This window comes from Salmo salar, chromosome ssa09, assembly GCF_905237065.1.
Source record: "Salmo salar chromosome ssa09, Ssal_v3.1, whole genome shotgun sequence".
In the NCBI taxonomy this organism is placed as follows: Eukaryota; Metazoa; Chordata; class Actinopteri; order Salmoniformes; family Salmonidae; genus Salmo; species Salmo salar.
Window position 1 is genome coordinate 134,543,383 of NC_059450.1, and position 26,193 is coordinate 134,569,575.

Below are 26,193 nucleotides of genomic sequence, written 5' to 3' on the forward strand. Positions count from 1 at the left end.
GTGGGGAACTGGGTGGTGCTGTAGGTAGTGAACTGGGTGGGGAACTGGGTGGGGAACTGGCTAAATCCTAACTGTCAGTGATCTCTGTGGCTGTGCTCTGCAGTACCAAGAGCTGATCTCTCATCTAACTAATGGGATGGATGGATCATCAGCTCTGATAGAGTACATTTTGGTTACAAACAAATTATGTGGTGTTGTTATTTGATAAGCAAAATTGTGTTTGTATTTGCACAAATGTACTGCAGGTTTCTGGAGAACTGACTGTATGCACACGTACCTACTGCATAATACTTCAACATACAAGACAACGATGATTCAGAATATGTTTGAGCATTTGTGAGAATAGGCCTATGTACCTGTATAAGAAAATGTGTGTGTAACGGTATACAGTTGAAGTTGGAAATTAACGGTATACAGTTGAAGTCGAGTCATTAAAACTCATTTTTCAACCACTCCACAAATTTCTTGTTAACAAACTATAGTTTTGGAAAGTCGGATAGGACATCTTCTTTGTGCATGACACAAGTAATTTTTCCAACAATTGTTTACACTGTATCACAATTCCAGTGGTTCAGAAGTTTACATACACTAAGTTGACAGTGCCTTTAAACAGCTTGGAAAATTCCAGAAAATTATGTCATGGCTTTAGAAGCTTCTGATGGGCTAATTGATATAATTTGAGTCAATTGGAGGTGTACCTGTGGATGTATTTCAAGGCCTACCTTCAAAGTCAGTGCCTCTTTGCTCGATATCATGGGAAAATCAAAAGAAATCCGCCAAGACCTCAGAAAAAAATATGTAGACCTCCACAAGTCTGCTTCATCCTTGGGAGAATTTCCAAATGCCTGAAGGTACCACATTCATCTGTATGAACAATAGTACGCAAGTATAAACACGCAGCCGTCATACCACTCAGGAAGGAGACACGTTCTTTCTCCTAGAGATGAACGTACTTTGGTGCGAAAAGTTTAAATCAATTCCAGAACAGCAGCAAAGGACCTTGTGAAGATGCTGGAGGAAACAGGTACAAAAGTATCTATATCCACATTAAAACGAGTCCTATATCAACATAACCTGAAAGGTCGCTCAGCAAGGAAGAAGCCACTGCTCCAAAACTGCCATAAAAAAGACTGCATCTGCACATGGGGACAAAGATCATACTTTTTGGAAAAATGTCCTCTGGTCTGATGAAACAAAAATAGAACTGTTTGGCCATAATTACCATTGTTATGTTTGGAGGAAAAAGGGGGAGGCTTGGAAGCCGAAGAACACCATCCCAACCGTGAAGCACGGGGGTGGCAGCATCATGTTGTGGGGGTGCATTGCTGCAGGAGTGACTGATGCACTTCACAAAATAGATGGCATCATGAGGAAGACAAATTATGGGGATATATTGAAGCAACATCTCAAGACATAAGTCAGGAAGTTAAAGCTTGGTCGCAAATGGGTCTTCCAAATGGACAATGACCCCAAGCATACTTCCAAAGTTGTGGAAAAATAGCTTAAGGACAACAAAGTCAAGGTATTGGAGTGGCCATCACTAAACCCGGACCTCAATCCTATTGAAAATTTGTGGGCAGAACTGAAAAGGTGTGTGCGAGCAAGGAGGCCTACAAACCTGATTCATTTACACCAGCTCTGTCAGGAGGAAGGGCCAAAATTCACCCAACTTATTGTGGGATGCTTGTGGAAGGCTAACCGAAACGTTTGACCCAAGTTAAACAATTTAAAAGCAATGCTACCAAACACTAATTGAGTATGTAAACTTCTGACCCACTGGGAATGTGATGAAAGAAATAAAAGCTGAAATAAATCGTTCTCTCTACTATTATTCTGACATTTCACATTCTTAAAATAAAGTGGTGATCCTAATTGACCTAAAACAGGGAATTTTTACTAGGATTAACCTGTTGGGGCTAGGGGGCAGTATTGAGAATTTTGAAAAAAATATGTGCCCATTTTTAACTGCCACCTACACCAACTCAGAAGCTAGGATATGCATATTATTACCAGATTTGGATAGAAAACACTCAGAATTTTCTAAAAATGGTGTCTGTAAGTATAACAAAACTCATATGGCAGGCAAAAACCTGAGAAAACCTGAGAGAAAAAAAGAATTTTGTGGCTGTACTATGTTTTTGTTGTCATTGTTTAATAGATACCACAGTGAGAAAGGATTCATTTCGCAACTCATACGGCTTCCACTAGATGTCAGCGATCTTTATAAAGTTGTTTGAAGCGTCTATGATGAACAGAGATCGAATTAGAATGCAGGGAAGTTGACCTCCCTGGGATGTCGTCACTTCCATTATTGCCTGCACCTGTGCAATCATGTGACGCGAGACACTTTTCAAAAATGTTTTTCTAGACACAGGAGAGGTCGGGTTGAAACATTACTGATGTTTCACGTTAAAAATGGCTCTAAAGATTGATGCTAAACAACGTTTGACATGTTTGAACGAACATAAATAGATTATATTTTTAACTTTTCGCCGTGACTTCCCACCCCCCCCGCGCTACTTTTTAGTAGCCACCGAAGCGCTAACAACTTGGAGTTATTTGGACATCAATTATGAACTTTGTCAAAAGAAACCACATTTGTAGTGGACCTGGGATTCCTGGAAGTGCCAATGGATGAAGATAATCAAAGGTAAGGGATTATTGACGATAGTATTATTGATATTAGCTGGTTACAAGATGATGCTAACCTATATAGCCTAGCCTATTGTTCTTAGCACAGCACCCGGTTTATTGCAACTTGTGATTTCCCAGTAAAGTTATTTTGAAATCTGGCAATACAGTAGCATTTACGAAATGTTAAAGTATAATTATTTGAATGACAATATTATAATTTACCAATGTTTTCGAATAGTAATTTTGTAAATTGTAACGTTGTTCACCGGAAGCATTTCAGAGAAGAAAAAAATCTGAATTTCACCGCCTTAAAGCCTCTTTGAAAATCGAACAATGTGGTTAGATTAAGGAGATGTTTATCTTTTAAATGGTGTAAAATAGTTGATTGTTTGAGAAATTGAAATTATTAGATTTTTGATGTTTTGAATTTCCAGCCTTGCTAGCAATCCCGTCTCGGGGTTCATTGCTAACCCGTAGCCCCAACAGGTTAAATGTCAGGAATTGTGAAAAACTGAGTTTAAATATACTTGGCTAAGGTCTATGTAACCTTCCGACTTCAACTGTATGTCAATGTATGCATGTAAAAGTGCACAGGATATGAGTGTACAGGAAATGTCTTACAAGCGGCCCTCATAATATGTAGTGTTGTGGTATCAGTGAATAATGCAATGAGCTGGTACAAAGCAGAGGACACTGCTATTTCTCCTGCGTGTGAATCACTGTCTGAACCCATTGACTGTCTGTCTGAGATACACACACACACACACACAAGTATAGACATACGCACCCACAGGACGCATATGCACCTGGATGCACATTGACGCAGACACACACACAGAACAGTTCTCATATGCCAGTGGGCTGTGTGAGCTGCATCATCTTTCATGTCACATCCTGGCTCAGTTACTAACGATCTCACGCTCACCTGACTTTCATCAGATCCACAGAAGCAGACAGAGTTAAGATCAGAGCTGAGCACACAGGACACACCGTACTACACCTACCCAGTCAGATATCTGCCAGTCATCATCACCATTAACTGTGGGTTTATAACCCCATTATGGCCAGTCTCACTCCATAAGTGTAATGGCTCTGACTGACCACAGGGTCATGATGATCACAGGCCCTAACATCACCTGCTGTCAGCTCTGTTCTCTGTCTCCTGATTGGATAGAAGCCTATGCACCTGTATTTCAAAACATTCATTATCAACCTAAACCGACTAATATTGCATGCCAAGAGCCTAAATGCATTGAATGTGCGTCTGAAAAATTTTCAGAACAGTGCTGCAAGTTATCATGAGCATTCAGAGTTGGATCACACATCCCTCAACATGATAAAGGCTGCGTCTCCATGGAAACCAACATCACTGCTTTTCGTCAGGGAGGAATTCTCGGCAGTGCTCTCCTCTTGAGATAAACCAAAACAATGGGAACATGGATAAATCCTCTACATATGAATGGAGGTTTGATCAGCTCACTCCCAGTAATGCTTGTCTTTGCTTATTAGACAAGACCAGGTACACATGCTGCTAACATGTAAAGTCAGACAAGAGAGCCTTAGCCAAATTTGTCACATGCTTCGTTTACAACAGGTGTAGACTAACAGCGAAACGCTTACTTTCCCAACCATGCAGAATCTTTTAAAATAATAACATGAGGAATAAGTACATATGCTACAATGGGTTACTCTATGAACCAAACGTAACATGTGTGACAGGCCATTACACATTACTGTCAAGTAAATTGTCTCCCGTTTGTTCAGCATGAGAGGACAGATGCATGGGCAGTAAGAATGGCATCCTACTGCAGAACAATAGGGACAGCTGTTTCTGGATGTTAGCCTATACCTGAAGCTGACCCAGAACAATAGGGACAGCCGTTTCTGGATGTTAGCCTATACCTGAAGCTGACCCAGAACAATAGGGACAGCTGTTTCTGGATGTTAGCCTATACCTGAAGCTGACCCAGAACAATAGGGACAGCTGTTTCTGGATGTTAGCCTATACCTGAAGCTGACCCAGAACAATAGGGACAGCCGTTTCTGGATGTTAGCCTATACCTGAAGCTGACCCAGAACAATAGGGACAGCCGTTTCTGGATGTTAGCCTATACCTGAAGCTGACCCAGAACAATAGGGACAGCTGTTTCTGGATGTTAGCCTATACCTGAAGCTGACCCAGAACAATAGGGACAGCTGTTTCTGGATGTTAGCCTATACCTGAAGCTGACCCAGAACAATAGGGACAGCCGTTTCTGGATGTTAGCCTATACCTGAAGCTGACCCAGAACAATAACACAAAACATTAAAGTAGCTGCACCATTTGTTTATTATGACTCGTAAGAGAAAAATGATGTGGTTGTCATGACTAGTGAGAGACAATGCATGGTGGATTGTGGGTAAACAGCTAAAAAGCCTATCTGGCTTCTAGCCCCCACAAAAAAGCGCAACAAAGCACCGTCTATATGAATATTGCTATAGCAACTGTGACTAGAGAGAATTTATTTAAATATTCATAATATGCTTCTATATATAATCTACTGGGCAGAGCCAGATCTTCTGTTGAGCTTGGCCTTTTAACTGGAAGTAAGGCATTTGGAGAGGGAGGGAGAGACAACACTGTCATGGCTGACTTTGATTGAGGACTGAGTAGAACTGGGTAACCTGCACCTTTTCCCCTGCTACATTAGTATAATACTCAATCTTCCATCTAATAACATCATTTGCATACAGTTTTGAAGCCTGGCCTCACAGCCATACAATACTTATTTCTGAGCCCCTCCAAGACGTATGATACCTACTAATGGTCTAATTACTTTACATTTACATTTACATACTTTAGACAGAAAGTAGGGAGGTTGGTCGGGGAGGATGTATGAGTCTTTACTGCGACCGTCTAGCAATCCAAAGGTTGCATGCTCGAGTCGAGTCAGAGACAACTGTAGCATTTTAACTCTTCCCCTAAACCTAATTCTAACCTTAACCCATTTGACCTAACCTGCTGCATAATTTGTCTAACCTTTGTCGTTAGTTCACCTAACCACCAACAGAAATTCTGCCCATAATTCTCCTTTGTTGTTACGATGCAACAAGCAAACTGGCCTCAGAGAAAGACATATAATACTATACGTTCTCAAAGATGTATAATATGTTACTTCAAGCAATTCGTATGCTGCTGTACAACCGGGTAAGACGTATGTTACTGTACATCCTCTAATTTGTATGATAATTTTACATTATGAATGTATCCTAAAGTAATGTAATATATCATACTAAACGTACGTACCAAATCCTACAAATTGCCCTGAGACCAGGTTGTGTGTGTAGCTACAGCAGGTCCCTAAGGCAGGGAAGCAGCTGGGCTCATCTGCATTACAGCACCATAAACAATCAGTCCTGACTGTATTGTATGTAAGATAAGGTTGATAAGAACACGGACTGTACATACTGCAGCAGAACGACAAAACAATGCACTTGGACTGCACATGGAACACAAATAGACCAAATATAGATCACACAAGCAAATGATGGTCAAAGAAAGAACACTGAGCAATAAGATACAGGTTGAAAAGCATCATAATGAGATTGGTACTCTACACATGCCCAGTGAGAAAAGCAAATCCGGAGACACTTTGTTGCTGTCTTTTTGTAATGCGCTCTAAATCTCTGGGCTCAGGCTATCCAAACGAGAAGGGCAACGCTTCGCTTTGCTTCACAATGCACAGAGTTCCGGGCTGTTCCGAGGGGCCTTGTTCTCACTGACGCTTTTGCTGACCCTGGAAAATACCCATCTGACAATGGACCTTGTGCTTCACCATGCTAAAAGTGCAGGGGTGGACCGAGCTCAACGGCAAAACACACGCACGCACACAAATCATGCATGACACAGCTTCAAACAGCACATACACACAACTAATACTAGCCTACACTTTCACACACCACACTCAAACATCACATAAATACACCCATGCAATAAACTCCATACAATAAACACACTACCCCCCCCCCAACTACCCACACACACGTTAAATCCGCTTGGGCCACAGAACTACAAGGCCACCATATCCAAGCCGATCAATGGTCTCAAGTCCTCACCAGTCAATCATAGGCACAACAGCATCCTTTACATTGTTCACAAACATCCAGCTTCCGTTGGTTGCTGTGACGCACTCAAAAACCTCCATATCCTCATATAGAGAAAGGAGCAGCAAGGAGCTGTTCATCCAAGGCTCATCTGAGTGCTCCTTCTCCTCCTCTCTCCCCGGGAGAGAACAGAACAGAAGAGAGAGAAGAGAAGAGCCCTGGGAGATTTCCTTCAGCAGGCTTAGGGGTCTGATCTCCTCCTGCCAGCGTGATCTCTTAATAACAAGCTAGATTACGTCCCTGTGACAACACCTGCCAAACGGGACAAGAGGATCGCTGGGCTGTTGACTGACACTCCCCTTCCACCCCCTTCATCTGCATATACAGCATTGGAATGCAGCACAAGTGTGTCTGTCTTTCTGCATGCAGACAGGCAGGCTGCTCTCTCCCTCCCCACTAACCTGGTAGCCATGTAGACCCAGCGCCGATGCGATCAGCCCCCTTTCAAGCCAAGGCTTCATTCAACCAGAGGGAGCCACGGATGGGGGGAAGGAGGAGGGACAGGAGGATGAGGGGAAGGGGGGAGGAAGGGTTCTGGAGCATGCCAGGCAGATGAGAGGAAGCAGAGAGGAGAGCACAGAGTGTTCCTTTTGGAGAGTGTACTGAGGCTAGTCCACAGCCTATTTCTATCTCTCTGTGTCTATCTAAGGCTGCTCCCTCCCTCCCTTTTTCACTCAGAGACTCCCCTCTCTCCTGTTCCCTGTGTGTTTGTCAGCTCTTCCTCTTGACTGGTGCGCCCTGTTGCCCATGCATTTGTCAGCGCTTCCTCTTGACTGGTGCGCCTGCTATGTCTGTATCCAAGCAAGGGTGTTCTCAACTCTCGCAATCACTAGTTTTATCCAATATTCACAGGCACACACAGGCTGATAGAGTAGAAGAGGGGTGAGAGGGACAGTGGCAGAGTGAGGGAGGGAACGTGACAATGGCAGAGAGAGTGAGGGAGGGAGAGTGACAATGGCAGAGAGTGTGAGGGAGGGAACGTGACAATGGCAGAGAGAGTGAGGGAGGGAACGTGACAATGGCAGAGAGAGTGAGGGAGGGAACGTGACAATGGCAGAGAGAGTGAGGGAGGGAACGTGACAGTGGCAGAGAGAGTGAGGGAGGGAACGTGACAGTGGCAGAGAGAGTATGAGGGCGGGAGAGTGACAGTGGCAGAGAGAGTATGAGGGCGGGAGAGTGAGAGTGGCAGAGAGAGTATGAGGGCGGGAGAGTGAGAGTGGCAGAGAGAGTATGAGGGCGGGAGAGTGACAGTGGCAGAGAGAGTATGAGGGCGGGAGAGTGACAGTGGCAGAGAGAGTATGAGGAAGGACCTGTGGAACGGTCGTTAAGACACTAACAGCTTACAGACGGTAGGCAATTAAGGTCACAGTTCTGAAAACTTAGGACACTAAAGAGGCCTTTCTACTGACTCTGAAAAACACCAAAAGAAAGATGCCCAGGGTCCCTGCTCATCTGCGTGAACGTGCCTTAGGCATGCTGCAAGGAGGCATGAGGACTGCAGATGTGGCCAGGGCAATAAATGACAATGTCTGTACTGTGAGACGCCTAAGACAGCGCTACAGGGAGACAGGGTGGACAGCTGATCATCCTCGCAGTGGCAGACCATGTGTAACAACACCTGCACAGGATTGGTACATCCGAACATCACACCTGCGGGACAGGTACAGGATGGCAACAACAACTGCCTGAGTTACACCAGGAACGCACAATCCCTCCATCAGTGCTCAGGCTGTCTGCAATAGGCTGAGAGAGGCAGGACTGAGGGCTTGTAGGCCTGTTGTAATGCAGGTCCTCACCAGACATCACTGGCAACAACGTCGCCTATGGGCACAAACTCACCGTTGCTGGACCAGACAGGACTGGCAAAAAGTGCTCTTCACTGACGAGTCGCGGTTTTGTCTCATTAGGGGTGATGGTCGGATTCGCATTTATCGTCAAAGGAATGAGCGTTACACCAAGGCCTGTACTCTGGAGCAGGATCGATTTGGAGATGGAAGGTGCGTCATGGTCTGGGGCGGTGTGTCACAGCATCATCAGACAAAGTGTTACGGATACAGGTATCCTCTGTGTGTTTCTTTTCTCTCCTTCTCCCCTCACAGGTGACAATCATCATTCACCAATCAGTCATCAATCAGTCCCCAAACAGAAGACACCTGCTCCTCTTCCCTCACCCAATCACAGCCCCTTTCCCTTGGTTTAAAAACCCAGTCAGTTGTTTTCTCCCCAGATCAATCTCTTTGTGTTCAACCTCTCTCTGTAACACATTCTCTTTCAATCTCGCTCGCTGTGTCCCCAGCTCTCTCTTTCTATATTGAACAAACTTTTGTTTTACAACACTATATGTCACATTTGTCCGGTTATCCTGTGAGTTTTGTTATAGTGTTTTTCTGTTTGTTTGGTGGGAAAAGGGTGTAACAAGACAAGTCGCCCATGGGCATACACTACCCGTAGGTAAACCTTGTTTAACCTGTTAGGGCTAGGGGGCAGTATTGACACGGCCGGATAAAAAACGTACCTGATTTAATCTGGTTACTACTCCTGCCCAGTAACTAGAATATGCATATAATTATTGGCTTTGGATAGAAAACACCCTAAAGTTTCTAAAACTGTTTGAATGGTGTCTGTGAGTATAACAGAACTCATATGGCAGGCAAAAACCTGAGAAGATTCCTTACAGGAAGTGCCCTCTCTGACAAGATCTTGTTCTTCTTGTCTCTGTTTATTGAAGACTGAGGATCTTTGCTGTAACGTGACACTTCCTACGGCTCCCATAGGCTCTCAGAGCCCGGGAAAAAGCTGAATGATATCGAGGCAGCCCCAGGCTGAAAAGCATTATCGCGTTTGGATAGTGGCCGGTCAGAGTACTCTGAGACTCAGGCTCGTGCACGAGGGCACGAGATGTTTTTATTTTCTCTCTCTTTGTACGTATACACGCTTTCCCGGTCGAAATATTATCGCTTTTTTATGAGAAAAATGGCCTAAAAATTGATTTTAAACAGTGGTTGACATGCTTCGAAGTACGGTAATGGAATATTTAGAATTTTTTTGTCACGAAATGCGCCGTGCTCGTCACCCTTATTTACCCTTTCGGATAGTGTCTTGAACGCACGAACAAAACGCCGCTATTTGGATATAACAATGGATTATTTGGGACCAAACCAACATTTGTTATTGAAGTAGAAGTCCTGGGAGTGCATTCTGACGAAGAACAGCAAAGGTAATAACATTTTTCTTATAGTAAATCTGACTTTGGTGAGTGCTAAACTTGCTGGGTGTCTAAATAGCTAGCCCTGTGATGCCGGGCTATCTACTGAGAAAATTGCAAAATGTGCTTTCACCGAAAAGCTATTTTAAAATCGGACATAGCGAGTGCATAGAGGAGTTCTGTATCTATAATTCTTAAAATAATTGTTATGTTTTTTGTGAACGTTTATCGTGAGTAATTTAGTAAATTCACCGGCAGTGTTCGGTGGGAATGCTAGTCACATGCTAGTCACATGCTAATGTAAAAAGCTGGTTTTTGATATAAATATAAACTTGATTGAACAAAACATGCATGTATTTTATAACATAATGTCCTAGGGTTGTCATCTGATGAAGATCATCAAAGGTTAGTGCTGCATTTAGCTGTGGTTTGGGTTTATGTGACATTATATGCTAGCTTGAAAAATGGGTGTCTGATTATTTCTGGCTGGGTACTCTGCTGACATAATCTAATGTTTTGCTTTCGTTGTAAAGCCTTTTTGAAATCGGACAGTGTGGTTAGATTAACGAGAGTCTTGTCTTTAAAATGGTGTAAAATAGTCCTAAGTTTTTGCATTTGAGGTATTTGAATATCGCGCCACGGGATTACGCTGGCTGTTGAGTAGGTGGGACGCAAGCGTCCCACCTAGCCCAGAGAGGCTAAATACACTAGTTAGAACTGGGCGGACCACCCACTGTATTTTATTGGTTAGTGAGCTAGCTGTTGTTGAAGCAGGTAGACTAGCTTAGGGGTGTTTTGAATTATTGTTTCTTTCCTTGGGTCCAGCTCAGTCCCTTTTCTCACACCCCTTTACCGTGTGTTTAAAAAGGAACATTTAGAGTTTGACGGTAACTTTCAGTTGTCTGTGGTTTTCGGTTCTCACTGTTCCTTTTCACTATTATACTTTGCATGAGTTATGTTACGGGTCTCATTTCCATCCACCCTAGACTGCAGGGTCAAAGGGATGCGTAACACTGAGCTTGTTGTCATTGCAGGCAATCTCAATGCTGTGTGTTACAGGGAAGACCTCCTCCTCCCTCATGTGGTACCCTTCCTGCAGGCTCATCCTGACATGACCCTCCAGCATGACAATGCCACCAGCCATACTGCTCGTTCTGTGCGTGATTTCCTGCAAGACAGGAATGTCAGTGTCCTGCCATGGCCAGCGAAGAGCCTGGATCTCAATCCCATTGAGCACGTCTGGGACCTATTGGATCGGAGGGTGAGGGCTAGGGCCATTCCCCCCCAGAAATGTCCGGGAACTTGCAGGTGCCTTGGTGGAAGAGTGGGGTAACATCTCACAGCAAAAACTGGCAAATCTGGTGCAGTCCATGAGGAGATGCACTGCAGTACTTAATGCAGCTGGTGGCCACACTGTTACTTTTGATTTTGACCCCCCCTTTGTTCAGGGACACATTATTCCATTTCTTTTAGTCTCATGTCTGTGGAACATGTTCAGTTGATGTCTCAGCTGTTGAATCTTATGTTCATACAAATATTTACACATGTTAAGTTTGCTGAAAATAAACGCAGTTGACAGTGAGAGGACGTTTCTTTTTTTGCTGAGTTTACAAACCAAGGTAAGAACTAGGCCATTTCTAATTGTGAAATGTGTTTACATCAACAGGCAATACAAGCATCTCTTTCTATTCCCGTATGCGTCTAATTTACAAGGTGTGACGTATACGGAACAAAAATACAAATGCAACAATTTCAACGACTTTACTGAGTTAAAGTTCACTTAAGGAAATCAGTCAATTGGAGAGGACGATCAGCTGTCCGTCCTGTCTACCTGTAAATTCATTAGGACCTAATCTATGAATTTCACATGATTGGGCAGGGGCGTAGCCATGGGAGGGCCTGGGGGGGGCATAGGCCCACCCAGTTAGGAGCCAGGCCCAGCCAATAATAATTTGTTTTTCCCCACAAGACAGAAATACTCAGTTTCATCAGCTGTCTGGGTGGCTGGTCTCAGACGATCCTACAGGTGAAGAAGCCAGATGTGGAAGTCCTGGACTGGCGTGGTTACACGTGGTCTGCGGTTGTGAGGCCGGTTGGACATACTGGCAAATTCTCTAAAACAACGGAGCGGCTTATGGTAGAGAAATTAACATTCAACAGATCTGGTGGACATTCCTGCAGTAATCATGCCAATTGCATGCTCCCTCAACTTGAGACATCTGTGGCGTTGTGACAAAACCGACATTTTAGAGTGGCCTTTTATTGTCCCCAGCACAAGCTTCTTGATATGCCACACCTGTCAGGTGGATGGATTATCTTGGCAAAGGAGAAATGCTCCCTAACAGTGATGTAAACAAATTTGTGCACAACATTTTTGAAAAACAAGCTTTTTGTGCATACAGAAAATGTCTGGGATATTTTATTTTAGCTCATGAAACATGGGACCAACACTTCACATTTTCACGTTTTGATTTTGTTCAGTATAATTTTTCTATTAACATTTTAATCTCACAACATACAGTGGATTCAATATTTATAGTTGATTTATTTATAGTTGCCTCCAGCACCACCAATAGCTGGTGTAATGAAAATAGGAAACAATGAAATACTTGAGATATTACACTGGCGTATGGATCATAAATCTCATAGTCCAACTCCTACAGACCTTAAGCCATATGTCAAATCTGCACTTCAAAGACATTCGCATTTACACTTTTGTCATTAGTCATTCTGCTGCAGTGAAAAATGCTTGCTTGAGTTATTTTCACTCACCTTTGCATTTGAAGTTACCACTTTAAATACTGTCATCCTCATGACTCGCTAAGAAACTGTAGTTTTAAGTTGGCAACAAGGTAATTTATCAGCCAATGCCACTTCAGTAGGCTACATAGGCCTACCTAGCTTCACATAGGCTAGGTTTACACAGGCAGCCAAATTCTGATATTTTTCCACTAATTGGTATTTTGACCAATCACAGATCTTTTCACAGCAGATATTTTTCAGAGATGATCTGATTAGTGAAAAAAAAACATCAGATTGGGGTTCCTGTGTAAACACGGCCATAATTAATAACTAATTTACACAAATTAATATTACCCTTCATCAGGCTTTAGCTCCTTGCTGCCTCCGCAGGACTGGACTTGAGTGGTTCCATCAAGATAGAGAGCATCTAAAAATACCACTGGCAAAGTTGTGATTTATACTTTTTTTCAAAGCCTATTAAGGATGTGTATGCTGCCTGGATACACCATATCACTAAGTTCATCAGGTTGAGTGGAAAACTTCACCCAGGTTCGCCCAAAAAGGCCTTATCCAAGGGGGTGGAACTCTTTGTTCAAAGTTGGGTCACTCACATAGCTTAAATGCTGATGTAAAATGGATTAAACACCTAACCTTCTCATGCTCTTAAATTTGAAAGCTGCATATATCAAAAGACCCATTTGTCAACTTTGTATAGTACATACAGTAAGTAGTACATAGTACAGCATCAGACATACTGCAATGATACGCACAATATTTGTGCCTTATGATTTAGCCTCAGTTTCATGTAAAGAAAACACCCCAACAAAAGCCTGAGGTCTGGTGCTGGAAATAATTGACCCTGTGGGTGCTCTGGCTAGTGCTGTGGGACAAAAGACTCGTACCCAGCCCACAGCCCAGTCTCTCCCTGCCTGGATAAGCCTGCCTGGCCTCACATCAAAACTAACCTACTTTTTTTTGCTCTCATTGTTGTGCACCCAGGGGAGACCCAGATGGCCCAACTGACCAACACTGAGAGAAACACTAAGGCATGACTGGGTAGTGTATTGGGTCCATAGGAGTAGCTAGATGGCTAAATGGCTTGTTCTGCCCCAGGCCTGGTTTACTACTAGTGCCACACGGGTCAGTATTGCGTTCTTTTAGACGCTGTTCCAATGACCGCCCAATGTTGAGAGCCTCTGTTCTGTCTTTCTGGGCCAAAGGACTGTTTACACCGTCACCATAGGCAACCCCAATGCGGCATTGCATAACTGCATCAGAAGTGTCTGTCTCAGCCGGCGTTATTTGTCCATGTGGTTACCAAGGCGACAAGCCATTTGTGTGTGTTGCCACCACTCTTTAAGTGGGAGACCAGAGAAAGACAGTGAGAGAGAGAAACAGAGAGGGGGTGGGGTTGGGGAGAATGGACCGCCTCACAATCAGATATTTATCCTGTCAATGGGTGTTGGGACATATTAGGATAGCACTCACACACTAGGTTATCTACTGGCATGGCGTTTTAAAGTGCACTTCGCTGAAAGCAGTGTTGCACAAGCTCTAATCTGAGAGCATCATCCTCTGAGCATGGATCCATGTGCTTTCCTCACGTTAGAAATTTGTCACTTCTCCCCCTTACACTCAGCAGACAGGACACAGAGAAGATATTTAGTGAGTCCTGCTGAGACAATTCAGCAAAACTGTAGTGTGTGTGTGTGTGTGTGTGTGTGTGTGTGTGTGAATACAAGCCACAGTCTGATAGTGTTTTACACTAGACTATAAGTTAGATATGTATCACAGTGAAACTACCACTGTACATCCATCCCTGCCCTGCTTTGAGAGCCACTTGGGGACAGAAAGACAGCGTGCTTGGGACTGCAGGGAGTTGTGGGGGCAGGGTCACTGAGGGGTGACAGAGGGAGAGGAAACAGGCTGCCAACAGGACAAAGCCCTCCACAGGACACACGGCATGGCACCAACCGCCAACGGGACAGGGACAGGGCCATCTGTGGAGGACGTGGCAGAAGCACTGGGCATGGGAGTGGTGAGAGGGTTGATTTTGACATGCAGGACTGACTGACTGACTGGGAGAGAGGGGTATTTCTTTATTATTTGGGCCCCAACTTACTGCTGTACCCCTAGAAATCTGACCACTATAGGGAACCACTGTGATCAAGTCAATACTTCATGCACCTGTACACCCAGCTACTGTATTACAGAATGACTAGTCTGAGATTAAGGATTTTATCTAGAAAGAATCATACGAATACATCGAAATAACCTGATATGGATGAAACACAATTAACTATTTGAAATGCTGTAAATCTTTGAAAATGATAATAAAAACATTGAAAAGAGAAACACAATGATTTAATACAAGGGTAATTAAATTCAAATGTTGTGCTTTACAAAAACATGCAGAGTGGGGTTAGAAACGGAGAAATGTCCATTCTGCCTTTATCAACAGGCCTATGACAAATCAAAACCTGACCTATTATTTTTATCTGGGAGAGAGAATGTTTATATTCCAACTGCTCCGTAATCACCAGGTGCTCAAAGGTCTCTCTCTCATGTATGGAGGTAATATATGAAATTCAGGGAATGGGTTCTTTACTATGCTTTTTAAAAAGCTTAATGGAAAAAAACTTTAATGTTCAATCAACGCTCATTGAAAAAACAAGCGTACAGATGGAACCCTTCAGCGTGTACTTTCATTAGCTAGCCACCCGTCAGGCAGGAACGGCAGGGACGGATGCTGTGGACTGTACGCCTGGCTGCTCCTAAATAACACGGCTCACGGTCCATTAATGACGAGGTGCAGGCTTCTGTGTGAGTACAGGAGGAGTGTTAACACTGTAGACTAAATGCTCTCAGCTTCTGTTAACACTCAACTGCCCCGGCCTGGCTCCATACTATTCATCATTACAACAGGCTTGTTCAATAACCATTCAGCCTATATAAAGAAGAGCCGCTGCCTTTGGGTCAGTGTCCCCTGCTTTCTGATATATCTGTTTTCCTCGCACAGTAGTATTGGAAAGCTTGGATAGAAACTTGTGAGAATATGATGCAGAAATGGCACTTCATTTTCACAGGCTGTGTCTTAGCCAGAATCCACCTCCACTTGAATGAGAATCCAATAATCCAATAATAACAATCCAATAATAACCCAAAGCTGAGATAGACAGTCATCACCATCCCTTCTCCTCACACATAATCAACAGATATGGGCTGCACGATCCCCTTGCCAATGCCAGCAATCAAACACACAAGAGTATGTTGAAGCAAAATATGGCCAGCTAGTTATATGACTGTTGTTTTGCAGGTTTGTATTGATTATGATAGGATGCTAGGTGCATCTCTGAACACTTTAGAGCTCGTTTCATTTGACTATAAATAGATAAAAGGAAGCTTAGAACCTAAAACATATCAACCTGTGTCAGATTATATTGCATTGTATTGCTAGTCTATGGTGCTTGTCTATGTCACATACTGTACATTAACAGCATCATGTTACTACATTATCCGTGCACTGATAATGTTATGTATTACATCAGGGTGCTGGATATACAGGGAAAGCAGGGGTTTTTATGGATCTAAAAGGGGCTTAGGTGGTGGGGGGCATGGCAATGGACATGGTTGGCTGTTGGCGCGGCCGACTTTTAGAGAACATTTTAGAGGCCCCCATCGTGAATTTAAGCCAATTTCCTGCAATTCTACAAAAATGTTCATAGACATTTTTGCAGTTTTAAAGGTCAGTTCCTGCAATTCTACACATTTTGCCATGGAGCTGAGAGAAAATGTTGCACTTTTAAAGCTATTTTCCTACATATTCTATGCCTTCAGTCATGGCTAATGCGGTGTTATTTTGCTCAAACCTAATAACAAAATCAATACGGCTAAATTCTTTATTTTAGGAATTTTCTATTCTCCCAGACCGTCTAGATTTTACTTTGGTGATTGTTAGCTCTCAAAGATTTTATTATAAAAAAAATATATCGCTACATTATCTTTTCCACATACTTTACATTTGGTTTTAGTCGTTAAAGTTTACACTAAAAACTTTTTTACATCCCGAAAATTAACTGTTTGGCAGAAATATCCCTGGAAAGCTCTGACCGCGCAGGAGGAAAGCTTATAAAGAATTGGAGATGACAACAGGCCGCTTGGAGAGAATATGGTGAATACACAGATAGAGAGAGAGAGACAGAGAGAGTGAGAGATATTAACAGTCATCACCTACAGTGAGATGAACCTGGAGAAGAGTCCCTTAAGCAAGCTGGCCCTGTGGCTCTGTTCAAACACAAACAGACCTCACAGAGCCCCAGGACAGCACCACAACTAGACCCAACCAAATCATGTCAAAACAAAAAGAGAATTACTTGACACATTGGAATGTATGAACAAGAAAACTAGAACGCTATTTGGCCCTAAACAGAGAGTAGGTATAAATTGAGCTGCACTTCCTAACCTCCTGCCAAATGTATGTTCATATTAGAGACACATTTACCTCAGATTACACAGTCCCACAAAAAACAAATCCAATTTTGATGAACTCCACAGTGTGCCATCACAGCCGCAAGATTTGTGACCTGTTGCCACAAGAAAAGGGCAACCAGTGAAGAACAAACACCATTGTAAATACAACCCACATTTATGTTGATTTATTTTCCCTTTTGTAGTTTAACCATTTGCACATCGGTACAACACTGTATATTGTAATGAACATGATGGGAGACAGAGAGTTGGTTTCAAGCGCAGGGCACAGCAGGTGTTTATTGTAAAGGACCACAGGAGGAGGCAGGTAGCTGGGTCCAGGGGCAGGCAGAAGGTCATACACAGGAGGAGGCATGTAGCTGGGTCCAGGGGCAGGCAGAAGGTCATACACAGGAGGAGGCATGTAGCTAGGTCCAGGGGCAGGCAGAAGGTCATACACAGGAGGAGGCAGGTAGCTGGGTCCAGGGGCAGGCAGAAGGTCATACACAGGAGGAGGCAGGTAGCTGGGCCCAGGGGCAGGCAGAAGGTCATACACAGGAGTCCAAAAAGGCAACAGTACAGGCAGGGAAAAGGCTTGTAACGTCTTCCGGGAGATCAGGCAATAGGTTGATAACAGGAAATACAATAGGCTAAAGTACAGACAGGGAATAGGCAAAAGGCGCCATTAGTGAGGCAGGCAAAAACGATCATACACGGGAGGATTAAATTACAGGAAAACCAGAGCTCAGAAAAGAAGTTTCAAAAACAAACAATACCTCACAATGATGGGGTGCAAAGAACTGAACTAAATAGTGTGTGATAATGACATACAGGTGTGTGAACAGGTGATCAGAATTCAGGTGATTGGGATGTGGAGAGTGAGCTGCGTTCAGGGGATCTATGTGTTTGAGAGTGTGAGTTGGAAGCAGACGTTACATATATAGCCATGATATGACATTTGAAATGTCTCTATTCCTTTGGAACTCTTGTGAGTGTAATGTTTACTGTTTATTTATGATTGTTTATTTCACTTTTGTTTATTATCTATTTCACTTGCTTTGGCAATGTAAAAATATGTTTCCCATGCCAATAAAGTCTCTGAATTGAATTGAGAGAGAGACAGTAGGAACAGCTAGGCTCCAGTCCAGGGAGAACAATTGTGTGTCTCACTCAGAGAGAGACAGAAAGAGAGAGACAGAAAGAGCGAGAGAGAGACAAAATTTTGTTCTGAAATCTGGCAAACCCAGGCCACTTTGCAGTTGTTCTTTTCATGGCAAGTGGAAAGAGAGTGTGTAAGTGTGTGTCTGTGTATGTGTTAAGGGATAGGGGAAATTGTCTAGCGTTTTGTCATGTGTTGGATGCTTCCATTGGAATCCTTCCGAATAATACAAATTCAGCTTGCCACATAACAGTTACCATGGCACTGGCCTTACTGAATAATACAGAGACATTTCATTTATAAGGGCCTTTCTTCATCCCTTACGGCTTTTAATTATGCATCCCCATCTTGGTGCAGCCCGGGTTGGGGAGCCTCCATTGTTATGTCACTGAAAATAACCCTGCAGAACATGTCCCTGTAGGAAGGCAAGGCAGCGCTGTATAATAGATTAATGTTGTGTGTGTGTGTGTGTGTGTGTGTGTGTGTGTGTGTGTGTGTGTGTGTGTGTGTGTGTGTGTGTGTGTACAGACAAACACTGCAGTCCGCTCTGAGTGCGAGTGTTTGGTCCACATGATAAAGGAACTGCCTTTACAGTATCAGCCACCAGTAGGCTAACAGTCAGATACGTGCAGTGTGAGTTCCATCCCCTGGTTCCCCTGGTTAGGGTTAGGTTGATGTTTGGTAGAGCAAACAAAGAGACAGACACGCACGCAGGAAGGCAGGAGAGAGAAGCTATGAGCAGCAGACTAAGACGTGATTGTGGGCTTTGTTCCAAGCTGAATATCGTGCGGATAGACCGACATTTCAAGTCTGTCCATGCACTTAAGCCTGCTACTATAGAATGGAAGCGTGCTATGCAATCTAGCCGGCGTTCAACTGAGAGACAGCAGCCCGAATCATGGCAGTGTATGCAGCCTAACAACGGTGTTGCACCGCGGCTGGAGCCCTGGGAGAACCCTGGGTATTTGCAGTGTGTTGAAAGTGAGTTGTCCGTGGAGCAGCAGCTGGTAGACGAGGGTGAGCAGTCCGCGGTGGTGGATCAGCAGCTGTGGGACGAGAGTGAGCAGGCGGTGTGAGTTTTTGGACTTTTTTTTAAACTTCCATAAATCAGCCAGGCCGGCCCCCATTGACTTGGGCCCGTAGTAGGGTGCTCTCAGGGTGGGTATGTAGGTCTGTATACCCTTTAAAAGTATTTAAAACCGTTTTAAAAATTTCGTCCTGGTAACCCAAAATAATACCAGGCCCACAGTTGGACTTAGTCTCTGGAGCGAAATGAAAAGTGGGCACTTTGTAACTTTTTCGACCAATTTCTGAAATTTTCAAATAATGATTAAAAATACTTCCCGAGGGGCTAGAGGTCCCAAATTTTGGCTCATACCCTCTCTCGTGATGGGCAACAATTAGCCCCTGTTTAGAAAATTGCATGCATAGGAATCTATTTTTATGGTAACCAGAACTTTTTTTCACAAACTTAAAACTCGATTTTCTATTATAAATTGTAATGGAAAAACGGTTTAAATTAGATGGAAATGTTCGTCTATGTGTGCCCTTTCGTGCAAAAAAACCCCCATCAAGTTTCAAGTTTCAAGTGTTTTTTTGTGGTCCGGATTTTCATACGGGAGAACGGGAAAACAATTAGACCGTGTGAGTAACACGGTGAAGATCGGTAATTTCCGTATTCCCGTCTTTACACAGTCATGCCCGTGTGGGGCAGACAGGTACCGGCTCGAAATCAGAAACCTGGTTTTTGACAACTGGAGAACCACATCCCTTCGGCGACCGATAGGTGGTTACTACTCAGGCCGAATAGGGAGAGCTATATTGACACTTTTGAGGGTTACAAGCCCCTCAGAACCGTGGGTACTTTGGACCATATCCCTTTGGCGACCGATTGGTGGTTACTTAACCAAATGCCTTCGGCCTTCAAGGGCAGTACACTAATCTCTGAATCCGTATCAGAGTGCCTCTTTTCAGGCATATTGACAAGTGTGCATAGCCCTGGAAGCCTATGAAAGTACCAGGGCATGGCTCTCTGTTTTTGGCATTATGCCCTAGGGCTTTGGGCCTTTAAAGGGCATTAGGGCCTTGGGTCTTTAAGGTTCCCAGGCTCTGGGGGAAAAAAAACGGTGTGATCCCCAGCGGGGCTCGAACACCGATCGTCATATCGTAAGCCACAGTCGCTACTCCTTTGGCCAACTGGGCTTTGACGAACAGAGGCAACGAGGTGAGCTTTATGTTCAAATTTCCCTTCAGTCCAATTGGTCTGATATTGGCCCACACCTGGGGCTCATTAAGCCCTTGTTTAGTTTTTTGTGTTAAGTAACCATCTGTCTTATGTAACCATACAAAACATACAGTGCATTCGGAAAATATTCAGACCCCTTGACTTTTTCCAAATGTTGTTACGTTTCAGCCTTATTCTAAAATTTTTTTTAAAATATTCCTCCTAATCAATCTACACATAATGAAAAAGCAAAAACAGGTTTTAAGAAATGTTTGCAAATGTATAAAAAAAAAAACAGAAACATGACATTTCCATAAGTATTCAGACCCTTTACTCAGTACTTTGTTGAAGCACATTTGGCAGTGATTACAGCCTCGAGTCTTCTTGGGTATGACGCTTCAAGTTTGGCACACCGGTATTTGGGGAGTTTCTCCCATTCTTCTCTGCAGATCCTGTCAAGCGCTGTCAGGTTGGAGGGGAGCGTCGCTGCACAGCTATTCTCATGTCTCTCCAGAGATGTTGGATCAGGTTCAAGTCCGAGCTCTGGCTGGGCCACTCGACGACATTCAGAGACTTGTCCCGAAGCCACTCCTGCGTTGTCTTGGCTGTGTGCTTAGGGTCGTTGTCCTGTTGGAAGGTGAACCTTCGCCCCCAGTCTGAGGTCCTGAGCGCTCTGGAGCAGGTTTTCATCAAGGATGTCTCTGTACTTTGTGCAGTTCATCTTTCCCTCAATCCTGACTGTCTCTCAGTGATGATGCTGTCACCAGAATGCTTCACCGTAGGGATGGTGCCAGGTTTCCTCTAGACTTGACGCTTGGCATTCAGGCCAAAGAGTTCAATCATGGTTTTATCAGACTAGGGAATCTTGTTTCTCATGATCTGAGAGTCTTTAGGTGCCTTTTAGCATACTCCAAGTTGGCGGTCATGTGCCTTTTACTGAGGAGTGGCTTCCGTCTGGCCACTCTACCATAAAGACCTGATTGGTGGAGTGCTGCAGAGATGGTTGTCCTTCTGGAAGGTTCTCCCATCTCCACAGATGAACTCTGGAGCACTGTCAGAGTGACCATCGGGTTCTTGGTCACCTCCCTGACCAAGGCCCTTCTCCCCCGATTGCTCAGTTCGGCCGGGCAGCCAGCTCTAGGAAGAGTCGTGGTGGTTCCAAACTTCTTCCATTTAAGAATGATGGAGGCCACTGTGTTCTTGGGGACCTTAAATGCTGCAGACCTTTTTTTGTACCCTTCCTCAGATCTGTGTCTCGACAAAATCCTGTCTCGGAGCTCTATGGACAATTCCTTTGACCGCATGACTTGGTTTTTCTCTGACATGCACTGTCAACTGTGGGACCTTATATAGACAGGTGTCCCTTTCCAAATCATGTCCAATCTATTGCATTTACCACAGGTGGACTCCAATCAAGTTGTAGAAACATATCAAGGATGATTAATGGAAACCGGATGCACCTGAGCTCAATTTTGAGTCTCAGAGCAACAGGTCTGAATACTTATGTAAATAAGGCCTTTACTTTGAATACATTTGCAAAAAATTCAAAAAACCTGTTTTTGCTTTGTCATTATGGGGTATTGTAGCAGATAGAGGGATTTTTTTTTTAGAATAAAACTGTAACGTAAAAAAAAGTAGAAAAAGTCAAGGGGTCTGAATACTTTCCGAATGTACATTAAAATGGAGTGCCTCGGATTTACATACAGAATAACACAAAATGCTATTAGACCAGGTTGGGTTCCTGTGTATTGGCTTCACTCCCTATCCTGCTGTTGCTGCCTCTGTGCAGATTAAACCCACTCCGAATGTCATATCAACAGCAGACGTCACCACACTGGGGCAGGTGCCAAATCATTACCTATCACACTGCCCCCTCCCTGGGGTTCCCACTCCTCCTCATCCTCCTTTCAGAAGTAACACTATGCTAACAACTACTCACCCACCTCTCCTCTCATTCATCCTAAAAACACCACAAACCCACAACGCTAACCTACAAGGCCAGTATTTCATCATAAAAGTTTATGAGGGAAACAGAGCGACAGCAAAGACTGATCTATAGTGATGCACATCTATGGGCATCACAATTGTAGTGTTGGGCTTCCCGGAAGAGGCCTCTGCCAATCAAATTGACTTCAGGCTTACACAGTAGGATGGACCTTTCGCTGGGGACACACACGGGCGGGCACACACATACACTGTGATGGTATGAGAAATAAGTATTTGGTTGAGTGTGGAGAGAGGAAGCAGGATGCAGATTGCTGAAGCTGCTCTCCCTTTTTTCCTGCCATTCTCTGTAATTCTTCACTAAAACTATCCGGCAGAGAAGGCGGCGCATAAACAAACACATTCGGAGGAGAGGGTGGAAGGGAGAAGGAAAGGGAGAGGGAAACAGAGTGAGAGAGAGAACAATAGAGAGAAAGAAAAAGAGGGAGAAACAGAAAGAAAAAGGGAGATAGAGAGAGAACTGCAGTCTGTGGGGCTGCTCTTTTCCTGGCCAATCCTTTCCTCATTTCCTTTCCCCAGCTGCTCCACAGAGGCTCCACTGCCATTGTCCACAGTAACAGTCACTGGCAGAGGCTCCACTGGCCATGTGTCCACACAGTAACAGTCACTGGCAGAGGCTCCACTGCCACGTGTCCACACAGTAACAGTCACTGGCAGAGGCTCCACTGCCACGTGTCCACACAGTAACAGTCACTGGCAGAGGCTCCACTGCCACGTGTCCACACAGTAACAGTCACTGGCAGAGGCTCCACTGCCACGTGTCCACACAGTAACAGTCACTGGCAGAGGCTCCACTGCCACGTGTCCACACAGTAACAGTCACTGGCAGAGGCTCCACTGCCACGTGTCCACACAGTAACAGTCACTGGCAGAGGCTCCACTGCCACGTGTCCACACAGTAACAGTCACTGGCAGAGGCTCCACTGCCACGTGTCCACAGTAACAGTCACTGGCAGAGGCTCCACTGCCACGTGTCCACACAGTAACAGACACTGGCAGAGGCTCCACTGGCATGTGTCCACACAGTAACAGACACTGGCAGAGGCTCCACTGCCACGTGTCCACAGTAACAGACACTGGCAGAGGCTCCACTGCCACGTGTCCACACAGTAACAGACACTGGCAGAGGCTCCACTGCCACGTGTCCACAGTAACAGACACTGGCAGAGGCTCCACTGCCACGTGTCCACACAGTAACAGACACTGGCAGAGGCTCCACTGCCACGTGTCCACAGTAACAGTCACTGGCAGAGGCTCCACTGCCACGTGTCCACACAGTAACAGTCACTGGCAGAGGCTCCACTGCCACGTGTCCACACAGTAACAGTCACTGGCAGAGGCTCCACTGCCACGTGTCCACACAGTAACAGTCACTGACAGGCTCCACTGCCATGTGTCCAGTATTGGACATACATACCAGGCTCATGCTCAATGAGAGAAAGGTTGTGAATCTCCTTCTCAGGCCATTTCCTCTTACACATTATTGTACACCCACACACATGCATGTGAACAAATCATTTCTTACATTAGAAATACTATACACACATGCATATATACACACACACACACACACACACACACACACACACACACACACACACACACACACACACACACACACACACAGTCACATGCGTTTACAGCCACTCATACCCTTGCTCACAGACACACGCTTAAATAGCAACAGCCACATCTGAACATTCCCTTTGATGTAGACACAGTTTTGCCTTACCATGCGAGTTTGAAGCCTTTCATCAGTGCAAAGAGGAGTGTCTGATGGCCATGGCATCTTCTCGCCACTGTGCTGCACGCTTATACCACGGCATGCTGGGACAGAGGCTGGCCTCCCGTACCCCGAGAAGGAGAAAGGGATAGAGGGAGGAGTGGATGGACAGATCTGCTCCGGTTGAAGCCTGGGTGATGGTGTGCTCCTGTTCTCTCCTATCGGCTGGGCTCTCTCCCTCGCTAGCGCAGGCTGAGGCTAGGGATCCGCAGTGGTAAGCACTAGTGCCAGTAGCCCTTTCAATAGCCAGTTGTTCTCCAGCTGTTCTCCAGTGAGGTAGACCGTATTGTGTATACATCATGTGAGCTAACTCACCACATAAACAAACATACACTCAAGAGGATGCCAGTCTCCCCTACACCTGCCAGGTTCCTACTGAGCATGCTCCATTCTGCTCCCTCCCTCCTCTTCCCTATATGGCTCACTCGCTCTCCTGCATGAACGAGGCTGCATGGTCCTGGAGATATTGCAGTCATTTTACGCTTCCTCGTCAGACTCCGAGGTAATCAGTGTCAGCAGCTCGACCTCAATCTCTTAATACAAGGCACAGTGTGCACTGAGGTGGCCTGCCTGCCTGCCCGCCCGCCCGCCCGCCCCAGAAGTCCAACTGGGGACATTTTGTTAGTCCCCACAAGGTCAAATTCTATTTCTAGGGATTTAGGGTTTTTCGTAACAAAGCGTCCTTCACTCATGCTGCCTAACATACCCTCGTAAAACTGATTATCCTACCGATCCTTGACTTTGGCGATGTCATTTACAAAATAGCCTCCAACACTCTACTCAGGAAACTGGATGCAGTCTATCACAGTGCCATCCGTTTTGTCACCAAAGCCCCATATACTACCCACCACTGCAACCTGTATGCTCTCGTTGGCTGGCCCTCGCTTCATATTTGTCACCAAACCCACTGGCTCCAGGTCATCTATAAGTCTTTGCTAGGTAAAGCCCTGCCTTATCTCAGCTCACTGGTCATCATAGCTGCACCCACCCGTAGCACACGCTCCAGCAGGTATATTTCACTGGTCACCCCCAAAGCCAATTCCTCCTTCGGGCCGCCTTTCCTTACAGTTCTCTGCTGCCAATGACTGGAACTAAATGCAAAAATCACTGAAGCTGGAGACTCATATCTCCCTCACTAGCTTTAAGCACCAGCTGTCAGAGCAGCTCACAGATCACTGCACCTGTACATAGCCCATCTGTAAATAGCCATCCAACCACCTCATCCCCATACCGTTAAGCATCTCTACTTGCACACTCATCTTCTGCACATCTATCACTCCAGTTTTTAATTGCTATATTGTAATTATTTCGCCACTATGGCCTATTTATTGCCTTACCTCCCTTATCCTACCTCATCTGCACACACTGTATATAGACTTTTTCATTGTATTATTGACTGTATGTTTGTTTATTCCATGTGTTTGTGTCGCACTGCTTTGCTAAATCTTGGCCAGGTCGGTGTTGTAAATGAGAACTTGTTCTCAACTAGCCTACCTGGTTAAATGAAGGTTAATTAAATATTTTTTAAAGGTTATAATTAGTGTTAGGATTAGGTTTAGGAGCTAAGGTAATTTTTAGGGTTAGGGTTAGGTTTTTGGGTTAAGGTTAAGGTAAGAGTACAGGTTAGGGAAATTAGGATTTTGAATGGGACTGAATTGTGTGTCCCCACAAGGTAAGCTGTACAAGAGTGTGTGTGTGTGTGTGTGTGTGTGCTTACATATGGGAACATATTTTGTGAGAGGGTTGACATGTTTTGCCATGGGTTTTGTCATGGATGTTCTTTTCACAACACATTGAGAAAATTAAAGGTATTATACATGGGGAGGTGAGGA

The 26,193-nt window shown here is 44.6% G+C and overlaps 1 protein-coding gene across 11 annotated transcripts in view; it reads right to left on the bottom strand.

The window, feature by feature from the left end:
- LOC106612972 (protein Aster-B) overlaps window positions 1-26,193 on the bottom strand; it is a 98,598-nt gene that overhangs the window by 24,405 nt on the left and 48,000 nt on the right. For 4 of the 11 annotated variants that reach the window (XM_045724661.1, XM_045724660.1, XM_045724658.1 and 1 more), the window contains exon 1: window positions 6,730-6,903. The exons of 2 other annotated variants lie outside the window; for them this stretch is intronic. In XM_045724661.1, coding sequence (XP_045580617.1) covers window positions 6,730-6,857 — 128 coding nt within the window. In that variant the 5' untranslated portion in view covers window positions 6,858-6,903. Of the gene's footprint in view, window positions 1-6,729; window positions 6,905-24,310; window positions 24,720-26,193 lie in introns of those variants that run through there. 5 more of the 11 variants (XM_045724657.1, XM_045724655.1, XM_045724662.1 and 2 more) reach the window with 4 other exon arrangements.